This window comes from Camarhynchus parvulus, chromosome 2, assembly GCF_901933205.1.
Source record: "Camarhynchus parvulus chromosome 2, STF_HiC, whole genome shotgun sequence".
Classification (NCBI taxonomy): Eukaryota; Metazoa; Chordata; class Aves; order Passeriformes; family Thraupidae; genus Camarhynchus; species Camarhynchus parvulus.
In genome coordinates, this window is record NC_044572.1 from 15,242,354 (window position 1) to 15,256,241 (window position 13,888).

Consider the following 13,888-nt stretch of genomic DNA (forward strand, 5'->3'; position numbering starts at 1 on the left):
TGAAAGGCTGTGCCTTCAAAAAAATGGAAAGCTTTTAAAGTTCACAAACACTGCATGAGAGGTGCTAAAAAGCATTTAGATCTGCTAGTAAATGTATTTTAAATTCACTCCAAAAGTGTCTAAAAATCTCTTGTGTATATGTATTCTGACTCTTAGGAAAGACTTTGAAGACTTTCTTCCTTTATACAGTAGCACAAAAAAGGCTTTTTATAATAGGAGGTTGTGTTAAGCCATGCATTGCCCACATTATATATAGGAAGTTTCTTTTGAATAGTGATTTACCTATAGTGATTTACCTATAGTGATTTTTGAATAGTGTGGCTAATATGTTTCAGGTCTCAACTCAAAAGGCTGCCTCAAAGCTGTTGGCCACTTGTTCCCTGCAGAAATAGTATTTCATACATGTTTTAAAAGTTATATGTGGTGGGACAATACAAAGATCTGTGAAATCTAAATTTATGAGAACTCAAAAATTATGTCTTAATTATTCCTTTTGCTAATAGTAACTAAATTTCTCACAATGTGTTAACTTGTGTTTAACCAGTCTGCTTTAGTATGGGTATTTTTTATGTTATACTTTTCCCTGGGGACAGAGATACTGAAACCAAGATGCTGGTGAGAGTGATGGGCAGGTAAAAAATTTCTTCCTTGTATCTAGTCTGAATATACTTTATTTTCATTTAAAACCATTATGCCTTGTCCTGTTTCTATAAGCACTGTAAAAAAGTGTTGCTGTCTTTTCTTTTCAGCCCCTTTTAGGTATTGTAAGGCCCCAGTTAGGTCTTCTTGGGGCCTTCCCCAGACTAAATAACCCCATCTCTCTCTCAGCCTTTCCTCATACAAGAGGCGTTCCATCCTTCTCATCATTTTTGTGGCCCTACTCTACTTGCTCCAGCAGGTCCATGTCTTTCCAGTGCTGAGGGCCACAGAGCTGATGCAGTGCTCCAGGTGGGTCTCAGCAGGTCAGAGCAGAGGGGCAGAATCCCGTCCCTCCCCTGCTGCCCACGGTGCTCTGGATGCAGCCCAGGACACTGTTTGGGCTGTGAGTGCACGTTTGCAGCTCACAGACAGCTTTTCATCCACCAGTACCCCCAAGTTCTTGGCAGAGCTGCTCTGAATCAGTTTGACCCTGCCTGTATTGATACCAGGGACTGTCCTGAGCCATGTGCAGGAACTCATGAGCTTCCCATGGGGCCACTTCTTGATCTTGTCCAGGTGCCTTGGGCATCCCATCCTCCAGGTGTGCCAGCTGCACCTCTCAGCTTGGTTTTGCCTGCAGACTTGCTGAGGGTGCACTTAATGCCATTGTCTGTATGGACCCAAGGGACACCGCGTGTCACCCATCTCCATAAGGGCATTGTGCTGTTCTCCATGAGCATCAGCCAGTTCCTTATCCATCCAATAGTCCATCTATCAATAGAGTCTATACCTCTCCAATTTAGAGAAAAGGACCATATGAAAGGCCTCTCCTATGTACACTTTCAAATAACAGAGGGAAGCAATTCTGGAAGCTGAGAAAGTGGTGTAATCTATTTTTTTTTCTTAAGTTATGTTAGATCTGTATAAACTTTGGCATATATCAATATATGGTTAATAGTGCAGAAAGGACATTTCAGGCAAAAACAAAAGACTGAATTAGAGAGGAAACTAGAGAACTTCTTAAATGCAAACTATATACCCATGATCTTGGATTACTGTATGACTTAACCTCTGCAAGGTGACAGTTTCTACTAAAAATAGTTGTAGTTTATTCCCAGGCTGAAAAACGCCACTAGAAATTTTAATGTTGAACATCCTCTTTAATGGAGTCCAATTAGTGTAAAAAAAAAAGTGAACCTTTGTTATTTCAATGTGCTCTTCTGCTAAGAAGAGTCTTTTGGAGACCATTTAAGGAATCCAGAAAGCATCCCACTGCTCACAGAATTTCTTGAAATGCCCTATAATCCTAATCCCTTAAAATAATAAACTTGCGCAGTCTGTAAAAGGACTTTTCTAAATTATAAAATGCTTACTGCACAGCTAGCAAATCACATTATGCTTAAATCAGATTTAATTATATATACCTTTAAAGATACAGCTTAAAGCTTCTAGAATTTTAACAAATTATTTTGTTCCTCCTTTGGAATACCAGAATAAGTTTTCTAAGTGTATTTGCACATTCTGTATCTCAGTGTTTATGTGAATGATCTACAGAGCTTTTCCAATCTTGCATTAAAATACTTTGTTGTATTGTTTATTTTTCTATGCCAGTTTAAATTGCACAAAAACACTCTTATGTAAACACAGTTATAATACTCGTTAAAAAATCAAGTACTAAAAAGGTAAGAAATGTGAGATTCCTCTTTTGGCCTAAATGCTTCTCCTTTCTGCCTCATGTGTAATGTTGGTTACCTGTCTTAAGTCTGCATTTAATTCCCATATCCCACTCTGACTCTTTGGGCTGGACACTTTTCAAGTCTCGTTTCTTGTCTTGTCGTTTTTCTCCTTGCCCTGTATATTCTCCTGTTTCTCTTCCACACTGGCAGCTCTGCAGTTCAGAGATAAGGAGAGGCCATTTCCTTTTCCCAGCTTGGATGCTTGGACCTAAAGCCGTAGTTCAGGGAAAATCCTGAAGCAGGAGCACATTCAATAGAATGTAATCATTGGAAAAGTTAGCTGCTTGAAGTATCTACTGAACACATGCCCAGAGTCTACAGCTTTGCCTAATTTAGGTAGCTTTTCACAGATCAAAGAGACATTGCTGTGTCACATATGAAGGTCTTCACCTGATGCACAGATGTGTCACTAGATTATTTTTCTTCTTTCTTTTTAATTTTTTTATGCAGATATACTGAGAATGGCTGGTATTTTCTGTTGAAATTAATTTTAGAAAATTTTCTGATGCAAATACCCAGAACATTCCACCCAGGTAGTTATTATTAGCAAAGGTAGAAACAACTGCAAATTAACTGTTGTAATGTATAGAGCTGGAAACTCATGGTTTGTAGGCTTTATTACTAATCTTACTTTGTTCAGGTGTGTGGCAAAACTGGTTTTGAATAAAGTCCAAATTCTGTTTTCTATAATATCTGCAGTTTATTTGTATGGAATTATGGAAAGTGTAAATGAGCATAGTTTAGCCCTTGTGTTAAAACTACTCAATAAAGCTACTGAATCTTCATTTTTTGAAGCATTTTGTTTTGCTGCTGTTGACTGTCTGCCATGACACTGAAGCTAAAACATCCCATCTGTTTGCCACATTAACCAGCTTTACTCAGTTATTAAGCTATCACCTTGCATTTGGCATGTAACAGATTTTAATGTGTATTTTGAGGAGAGAAAAATGGCAAAGAGCAAAAAGCCATAGTTTTCTTTATGCATTAACTGGACGTTAATGTTTTATTAACATTTTATATTGTCTTTTTTTGGGTTTTGTTGGTTTTGGGGGTTTGGTTGTTTTGGGTTTTTTGTCCTGGGATCTATTTATAACTGAAGCACTTTTGCAGGTGGTGTTTTTTTGCATGCTAATCCTGCAGAGAAACATTGTGTCCAACAAAGTATGCTGGGTCAGCAAAAGCAAGAAACTTGTGCTGGAAAGACAGTATCCACAGGTATTTAGTGTGTATGGAGATTTGGCAAAATGAATGATTAACTATCATTGGCAGAAAAAGATCTAATGTTGTGTGTTAGACATTTGTGCATTTTATTCTTTCCCACAGAAAAGATACTCTTCAAAGTCAGCAAAAGCCTCAACAGTATTAAGATTCATTGAATACTCAAATTTCATCTGTGTTCTGCCTTGTCCTTCAAAACAAGATTATTCTTTTTTTGGTGTTATTTTCTCTCATATGCCAATTCATACACAGATGAAATACATACGTGCACAGCTGAGGTGGACCTACAAGGATTATTTTAAAAATGAACACTATTATTCAGTGGTTTCTGTGGTGGCTATTTGGTGGTTATTTTCAAAATTGACCAGGTAGATAGTACTGAAAATTAAATTTCTTCTGATACATCCTATAGCATCTGAGTTCAGCAATGTTGTGTGCTTTACACAGGGAACAGACTAAAGGAAGTACATAAAATGAGGCAGACTAGGCTGAGGTAGAGCAGACTTTGATGACTTGGGAAGGCAGGGGAACCACGAAGAAGCAGCAACCCATAGAAACTCCGTTTCCTCCAGAGGACTCTTCCCAGCATGGATCTATCAGAGAATTTAATGCATCATTGATTTTTGTGTTGGTGTGTCACTGTCCACTTCTGCACAATTTTGAGGTTATTTAGAAGGGATGAAAGCTTATGACATCCTGCAAGTATCTGAGGCTGAGGGATTTGATACTTGCAGGTCCTAGCATGGTAACCATTAATCTTTTAACAGAGACTTTTAAAGTAAATAGATTGAACTGCATTTGGTTTAGCCTTGTGTGTAATTTTTTTAAAGTGTCTACCTGTTGCCCCAACTCCACACTCATCTGAAAGACTGAGGACACAGCAGTCAAAAATCAGCTTCACATCCTTCAGATATTAAATCTAATGCTTTCATTTATTTCCTTTGTTATTAATGAAAATTTTAAAGAAAGTATAAAAATTGTTGCCTTCCATTGAAGGATTTGCAGATTTACTTGTAGAAAGAAAGTGGTCTAAAATGAAGGGCCATCCTCATAAATGCCATTGCCGAGCCTCCCTTAACTGAAACTTCCCCTTCTTAGGTGAAAGACTTCATGGGATTGCATAGGCACAAAGGCTTTTCCTCAGGTCACAGATGACAAGTCGAAATGAGTCCTTTGAATCAGAGACAGAAATAATTTGGAAGACATTGAATGCTCCTTAGAGATGCATATGAGGTTTCCAAGCTGCCTTTGCACAAGCCAGCCAGCCAGAGCATATTCAAGTCCTTCAGTGTGGTGAAGACATGAATTACTATAGCTCTTGTTGTGTGCAAAGGGAGTTGTGGAAACTTTTCACCAACTATAAATGGAAAACAGCATTTTAGTCACTGGTGATACTTGCATGCTCTGGGTGGGTCAGTAGAACCTCCAGTCTGTGAATTGACTGGCTGCTTTCTCCTGATCCAAGATGCTAAGTAGTCTTGCACCAGTTCTTCCAATTAGCTTTCCCAGCCTGCAGGCAAAATGTTATCAGAGCCTGGAGCATCATCAGGCAGCTAGTCTGCATCTAGCCCTTCTCTATATTTAGGCACTGGCTAAGCAGCTTAACTACAGTGGCTGTGTTGGAGGGGAGGGAAATGCAGAGTCAAGTATTCCTTTGCTTACCAGAAGCACTGCAGTGAATATTTGTGCACTAAAATGTCTAATGTAAACTTGTGAAAAAGGAGGGGAACAAAAAAAAAATTACTGAATGGTGGTACCAAACACAGTTTGCCTGGAAAACTTAGGATAAAATTACACTAGTTGGAAAAAGTATTTGTATAAAAATCCCTTCTAAAGCAGTTTTATCCATTCTTAGTATTGTGTTACCAGTGTAAGGAGGGTACTGATCTAAACAGACCTTGTTTCAAAGAGAATCTTATGTTTGATATTGATGAAGGTCTTGGCTTTTAGAGCAACACTCACCTGTGGAATGCTGAGAAAATATGTGGAGATACTTTCTTTATAGAAAAGTGATTTTACTGCTTAATTCTGCATTAGGCAAGTCAATGCATTTGAGAAACATGTGGTTCTTTTTAAAGTTAATGCCATACATTATTTCAACAAATATTTCCTTCTAACTTCAAATTAACCTTGCTTTTATGGCTGCCATTTGTAGAGATGACATGTCCACAGCAAACCTTCCACCTTTTCCTGTTACCATTGCTTGAAGAGTGGGTGCCGTATAACTTGGAGTAGCAGAGGTGGTAATCTGCTGTAATGCTGGCATTCCTAAAAGTTTTCTGCAAAACAATGAATGAAATTTTGAAATAAAAAGGGAGAGGAACAAGAGAAATGAGAGAGAATGAAAACAGCTTCATGTTGAATATTGTGGCAAGCTGAATAGCTGCTGATTTGGAGAAAGTCTTTATTGTCAGTGTATGACGAGCATAATCTGGAGAAATAAGATCTGATTCTATCCCCTAAAAAGAAAGTACTCTTATTCTATTGACTGCTCTATTTAAGCTATATGGTTTGACCTGTAACTATCATTGAAGTTCAGGGCCAGTTTGGTTAGTGATTAAAATACTTTACATAATTTTATTCTTCTTCTCACAAGTACTTAAATTGTTTACTCAAAAGCAGCCGGAAGATACTGTGTAGGAAACAAATCATCATCTGAGTAACAGAAATCTTAGTAGCTGAAAATGTAAAGATTTCTTTATATTTAGTGACTAGATTTAAAACAAAAATCAAAAATTGAGACTAAAAAATGCTGTAGGGAAACTATTTTAAACATGCCATGTTTCTTCTTTTTCCAAGTTGCTCAAACCTGGATTTAGCCCTGTGTGCAGGGATCTCTATTTATGTAGAACTTCCAGGTGTACAGTAACCCAGTCTGCACAGAATGTCTAGAAATTCAGAAGGTCTCTACAGACATGGAGCAGAGAGAAAGTTATGGTGGTGCCCAGTAGTTTCACGTAACTGGAGTATAAAGAAAGTGCATCATGGACTTGGGGTTTCATGCAACAGAAGGCAATAAAAGGACCAAAGGCTTATGCCCTGCATAGTTACTGCTCTATGAATCTGCTGATCAAAGAGTTTTGAAAAGCATCAGATCTACTAAATATGAACTGTACAGTTTATATGTGATTGCTCAGTGAATCCAGCATGTCCTGAAGGCAGTGGCTTTACTGCACATGTGCACACCATGAATATGCATATGTATGTGTCCAGGAGTTCTGCTCATGAAACATGATAGGTCTGTTGCTTGTGGTGCTTGTTGCAAAGTGTGTGACGTCTGAGAAGAACATCCAAGATTAAGATAAATTTACTGGAGTTTCCAGTGTTGGTACTAATTCACAGTTACCTTTTTAAGTCCACAATCACCTATAAATGCATTTGTAATACAAGTGTTTAAAATGGCAAGGAATGGAAACTTTCCTATGGAATTATCATACTACAATATTTCAAGGTTGCAGCATTTAGTTTCACGTATTCAATTCAAATGTGATTCCTCTCTCAAATTATTTTTGCTTATGTCCAAATTGCCTTTCTGCCTGGAATCTTTGTAGCTGAATTTTCAGTGGTTGCAATTTCCATTTTTCCAGGAAACCCATTCCAGGTTTGGAGAACTGGAAGCGTCAATAATTGAATTTGAGAGTGGGTAATGAGACTGATAGATGAAATGGTAGTGATACAATTAACTATGAATCAACTCCTTTTCTGTGCAGTCTGAAAGGTCAGCAGGTGTCTTTGCTACCTAGTCTAGTGCATATTATATCCTATGAATTTTATCATATTCCTTTTGTTTGTTTTAATTATCCTCACATTTTTTACTAAAAACATTTGTGACTTTCATGAGCACAAACAGAAACAGGAAGAAATTGTTATATAACCTTGATAAATTGCATCTTTCAAGGAAGTGTTTAAATAATTAACTGCAGTAGTTCTGTTGCACATTAGTGTCACCTGAGTAATTTTTGTGATTGGGTATTTCAGAGTAGTTAATATTCACATATTTTTGAAGTCCTGTTTGATTTTATTATACATTATTTGCATGGTTTGTAACAGGAATTTTTCTAAGACTTCATCAGGCAAACTTTGGTCTGTATCTGATATAACCCTCAAATTCTAAATAGTAGAGAATGTCTGAAAGATGGCATGATTCTGTTTGAGATACATGTTCAGAGCTGGTGCTTAGAGAAGTTCTGTGTCATGGAGCTTAAATCCTGTCCCTGCTTTTCCAGCAGAATATTGCCAGCATGCTCTTGCAGCTTTTCCAGGGCTGAAGAGGTTTATGGGTGTATTTGTTCTGAAATGTCATGTAGTTTCTAACCTAGAATGAAACATCCAATGAAGATTGGATTAAGAGAAGTTTTTTTTGCAAATCTCTGTTTCAAGAATGTTGCTTCAGACAGTACTTTTGTCTATGAAACTTTAGCAATTCTAGACTTAATTTGGTGGTCAAGCTTATTTTTAATAAGCTTGTGTGTAATAGTATCCTTCATATGCAGTTTTATTTTTGACAGAGTAATTTTTAAAAAATACTGTGTATAATTTTACATCTGTTTTATGTTATTCTTACAGATAAACAGAAATCCCCTTCGGATATAATACAAAGTTTTCAGAAGAAAAGTCAGTTTAGAACCATTGCTCCAAAAATGGTACCAAAAATTTTAACATCTGGAGTGGTTTCTTGCCTTCAGTCACCTTTGCCTGAGCCAATGACACCAATTTCAGCTTCAGGTTCTAAGCCCCTAGTGGTGCCAGCTCAGAACTATGCTGTCATGCAGCTGGCTGCTCACAAGGGCACGTTTTCCCTGCTGGCTGTGCCGTGTGTTGCACCTGCCCTAACTCAGCAAGTTCAGCAGTCGACTGTGGCTCCCTCTGAAAACCTAAAGCTGCCTATCCCCAGGTACCAATCTGTAAGAAATAAATTGCTGAGTGACAAAAAACTGACACAAATCTCTGGTTTGAGTGCACGTAACAAGATTCTTAGCAAAGCACCGATCTCGTCACAGGCTTCTCCCATGACTGCTCTACACGAAGACTGTCCTGAAGCTCATTGTAGTTCAGATTCAGCTGAGCAAGGGATGATAGCAGACTGTGACTCAGCTGAAATTGGAGTTGCCACATTAATGAATAAAAGCAATTGTGTGGAATCTAGATCTCTTTTAACAAACAAAACTAAAATTGCTAGCAATAATATTTCTGGACCATCTGTAGTTGAAGACTCTCTATCCAAGCCAGCAAGTACAACTAATCCCATGAAACTGAGTCTACACTCTGTGAAGACAGCATTGGAAACCACAAGAGAGCCACTCCTGACATCTGAGAAACTAAAGGAAAAGCCCACAAATTCTGCAAATCCTGTTGCTGTCTTGTCACCAGCAGTTTTTGGCAGTACAATTCAGATGACTCCATCAGCACCAAAAGGAAAACTTCCTATTTTGCCTTACTCCAGAATGAAAAATTCAGTGTTCTATAAATCTAAGCAGAATATTAATGTTATGGACATACCTGGTCATTCACTAAAATCTGAATGTGAAAAGATACCATCTTTCATGAAAACCAAAGCCTTTGATAAGCAATTAGGTGTATCATTTACACAAGTCCCCAAACAATCCATTGGAGAAAACACCTTCTCTCCCTCCAGCAAAGAGGATGATGTCAACAGTCTTAAAAAATTGAGCACTGCAACCTCTAAAAGAAGAGGCAGGAAAAAAAGAGCCCCAGAAGATTTATTGGCTTTTCAGGCCAAGCGAAGGAAATGCATCATTAATAAGTTTAGAGAAGGAAGAGAGAGGGCAAAGGTTGATATTGAGACACCTGAAGACAATAAAGCAGGAGCGGTGAAACGATACCGCAGTATCAGACCAAAGCCCGTGGTGGTTGTGCAGGCGCTCGCGCCGCTGACTCCCACAGCAATCGTGGAGACACCATGTCGTGAGCAGGACTCATTTTTAAATGGTTCACCAGCCAATAAATGTGTGAGTTCCAAGCACAGTGATGCTCCATCAGCCAAATCAAGTGATGTAAGCAGAAACACACGTTCAGGCGTCCCTAAGGCGCTGCACAGGTGCCATGTTTGTAACCATACGTTCCGCTTCAAGCACCACCTCCAGGACCATATGAACACGCACACGAGCAGGAGGCCCTACAGCTGCAGGATCTGCAGGAAGGCATATATGCATTCTGGGAGCCTGAGCACCCATATGAAGCTTCATCACAATGAAGGCAAATCCAAAAAGCTGGTGTGCTGTGAATTCTGTGCTAAAGTGTTTGGCCATGCGAAAGTGTACTTTGGGCACCTCAGAGAAGTCCACAGGGTTGTTATCAGCACAGAGCCCTACACTAGTGAGCAACAGGTGCAAGATACTTTAAAGAAGAGAGACAGGAATATAAAAGAGGCAGAAGAAGCTGCAGAGAGGTGAGAGTTTTCACTAATTAAATGCTAATGAAAACTGGATTTCAGGTTGTCAGTGGAAATTAATAAACCTCACCACTATGAAAATTGTTGCTTTTTTCCACCAAGTGAGATTCCTTATGGTTTAAATATTCCATTTGAATCTAGTCAATCCATTAGACCAACCAGCGTATTTAGCTGATTTACTGACTGTAAATCATTATTGACACCTGAATATCCAAAATAATTTTGCATATAATCTAGTAACACCCGATATCCTGCCATATTTGGGTCAGTTGGTTTCTTGTGGTTAGTGCTTTGTCTTCTGTCCCACCCACTTTGGGGTTTTCCTTAGAAGATAAGGGAACCAATTGCAGTAAGCAAAAAACAATTCATATTTCAGTATTAACTTGTAGGTTTTTTTCTCTGTTAAATATCATTATCCCATTTCCTTTTAGGGAGTGCTGTGAGCTAATCTGACCTGAGTTTTATGCTGCTTTTGCAGTCCCTCAGCCAAGTAGAAAAGTTAACATGCACTATATTAAGATGGATAGAACATACTTTTACCTCTGTATTATGATTTTGAGGTGAAATCTTTTGATAAAGTATAAATGTTGCCTTTTTTGTTTGTTCCACAGTGCATTTATTTTCACTGAAGAACACTCAGGGCTTCAATGTAACTGCTCACTGCAACACTGCAGTTCCATTCCGCTCATTTTACTTTTCATAGCTCCAGTCTATGGAGCAGCAGTCAGAAACTTTTATGGTTTGAGAATAAGAAACACCAGTCCTTTTCTGTCAGTCTTAGTACCTGTCATACAGTGAATCACTCAGTTTATCTGTTTTGTTGGATAATCTGTCTGATATGTATAGATACACAGTGTTGTGAAGTCCTTCTTGTAGATGTTATGAGAAGATGTCTGAGGAGATCTTATGTGTTAACCAGGGACTGGCTGTGTATCCTTTATACTACAGAGCTCTCCTAAATCAGGGGAGGGGATGTCCAATCGCCACCTGGGTATTTAAACTTTTCTAAACCACCTTACTAACTTGCAGGGAAAAAAACCCCAAGAACCTTTGAAATTTCACAGTTTCCATCTTGGAAAGGGAGGTGGTGTTGCCTCAAATTGACCTAGATCACTCACTGTTAGCAAGTAGGTTTCTCTTACTTGTACATTACAGGTAATAGTAATTTTCACTTTTCTAGCACAGCACTAGAAGTATTTGGATTGACCTCCCTGAATCAGAACGTAAACAAAAGATATCAGCCTTTTATTGAAGTCTGGTGTTGTTAAAAGGTTATTTCTACCAAAGCTAATTTTGGAGGCAGTTCTTAAACTCAGAAGTGTCATTTGTTTTCAGTTTTTTGCTAATCAGCCTTGCTAGTATTTATTTACTTTTTTTTTCCCTCTTCCAAATGAATTAGATACTATAAAAACAATGCCCTTTTTTAATTAAAAGTGTTTCATGACTGTCATCTCTTCTTGGACCTTGTAAGGACAGAAGCTGCCATCCCTCTTCTCTGCCTGGCTAATATTTAAATAGTTTGTATTTCCTTTTTTTTTAACAGGGGAAATAAGTGCAATTTTGAGGACCTGTTCCATAACCCAGGAGGAGTGAAATTACAGGTCAAATGTGGTCGATGCCAGTTTATTGCAGAGTCTTTTGGTGAAATGAAGTTTCACTTATTGTGCTGTCACGGAGAAGAGATTCAGGGAAGAGTGAAGGAAAGGGTTTTGCAAGGAAGCAGAGGAACAAAGGGGAAACTGGTCAAACATACAACCCATGTGTGGAAACAGCACAATGAGAGAAGACATTTAGCACAGTGCAGTGCCTATCAGGAGGAGCTGTATAATATTCCAAAACCAAAGAGACAGATGTACTTCCACCATCAAAATAATGTCAATATTGTACCTAAAACTGAACCAACCCAGTCAGGAAGTAGTGAAGCCTCTAAGGAGATGCAAAATGTGGGGTTTGGCACACAAAGGAAAAAAATAGAATTTTGGTCTAAAGCAGGCTATAACTGCATTTTATGCAAACAGTTATTTGGAAGAAAAGAGGATCTTTGTAATCATTGGCAGAGTCATCATAATTGTGAAGACCCTTCCACTTTATGGACAATTTTTACTTCGGTATCCAAACAAGGAATTATTGAACTTTCTGATAATGGTGAATATTGAAGCTCAACTCTACTATGCTATGAAAAACCTTAACTACCTTACCAAATTGTTCTTTCACTGTCTTGCTAAACTAACTCAACAGATGTATCACTTAAAAGGTTTGTTAGTTGGGTTTGTAGGGGATTTTTAAAAAAGCCATATTAACCTTTATTTTGGTGACTAGAAAATGTGTTTATTCTGTATCATTCCAGAGGGGTACATGGAAGCTGATTATGAATCCTTGTACTTAAAATTCATGCTTAAGGAACTTTATAACAGCAAATACTCAATACTAATTATTAACCTCAATGAAATATATTTGCAAGTTAAATTATACTGTACACACAGAAATAAATCAATTATATGAAGTAATCTCAGTCTTAAATGAAATTAAAAACCTGACTGGAAGTCAGGTCCCGACTATGCTCCCAGATTTTGTGGTAAATGCATATTTCCACGCAGTTCTCTCAATCACTTAAATGTGCATACATGCAGCAGCACTCAGGAGCTTCGTAGGCTATAATTTAAGAATGTTTAATACTTGATTTCTTGATTTCAGTGTCTTCAAACATGTTCATTGCTTGCAGGTGTTTTTGGTGTTCAGTTCTGTCCTGGTAACAGCAAAGATATTTTTATTTTAGAAGTAAAAGCTTCACATGTATTTGTGCGCCTGTAGCTGTTTGGGTTGAAGGTGAGTTCCACCCATTGAGATGGAGCCCAGCACATCTCCAAGGGGGCAGGGCCTGTCAGGCTGTTAGAGGGTGGAGTTCTGGAGCTTGGTTTTGATAAAAAGGTCCTTGAAACCACTGAATCCAATTTGAAATCGATGTTTAAACTGCTTAAAGCCTTATGTTCCTCTGAATTATTTTGGGAGCAATAATGGAGGCAAGTCTAAGAAATCACCACGTCATTCTCCAGCGAAGTCAGAGCATGTCAGAGGGCAAGCTGAAAGATACACCAGTAGTGTCCCTACAGAACCACTTTATTCATTCTTTCTTGTGGTCAGCTGTAATGGAGGAATTGCAGTGATAAAAGAGTCATTCCTAAAATGGCCTGGGTTGCCTCTCACTGTTTTGCAAAAATTATGGTGATGAAAGCATGAGAAGAGGGCTAAAAGCGTTGAGCTTTCTGAGTGGGATTCCACAAGCTGCTGCAATATTTTGTGTATGTGTTTTGTTTTTAAACAGTAAAGGCAATTTTGATGACCTAATAGTTTTGAATGTGATTTCTTATTGTGTGGTGGTTTGCCCTGAAGTTGAACTGTAAAGTAGGAATCAAGAATAACAAAAGACAAAAAAAAAATGCCCACAGAACTGTATTTTCCCATGGATTTTCAAAACTTTCTTCCTACTATCTGTTGCTATAAATTCAGATTTGTATCTGTTTCTTTGCTTTCATATACTGGGGTTTTAATGCTGAATTACTTTAAAAGTAGTACTTGTTCTTATTCTTGACACATTCATCTTTTAATGTTACAATATATTATACATTATTTATAATGTTACAATACATTCATATTTATTTTCACTGGTATATTTGGACAGGAACAGCTATTTTTAAAGTCAGTGGTTCATATCAGACTGAGGCTGTATTTAACTTAGTAGAGTGTGTTGCATTTAGCGGTATTTTTTGCCCCTGCAACTTAATCCTTTAACTTCAAAAATCAAACAGCAGGGTGTTTTCTGTGAAACAGAAATGTGAGAACAATCCCTCCTTCCCATAGTTACACTGTGTCAAAGGGAGGTTCA

The 13,888-nt window shown here is 38.0% G+C and overlaps 1 protein-coding gene across 7 annotated transcripts in view; it reads left to right on the forward strand.

The window, feature by feature from the left end:
- The window catches only part of ZNF438 (zinc finger protein 438), a 51,474-nt gene extending 38,267 nt beyond the window's left edge, over positions 1-13,207 (forward strand). For 5 of the 7 annotated variants that reach the window (XM_030970293.1, XM_030970288.1, XM_030970313.1 and 2 more), the window contains 2 exons: positions 8,160-10,002; positions 11,549-13,207. In XM_030970293.1, coding sequence (XP_030826153.1) covers positions 8,160-10,002; positions 11,549-12,161 — 2,456 coding nt within the window. In that variant the 3' untranslated portion in view covers positions 12,162-13,207. Of the gene's footprint in view, positions 1-3,485; positions 3,591-8,159; positions 10,003-11,548 lie in introns of all 7 variants that reach the window. The other 2 variants (XM_030970275.1, XM_030970283.1) reach the window with 1 other exon arrangement.
- The last annotated feature ends 681 nt before the right edge of the window (positions 13,208-13,888 follow it).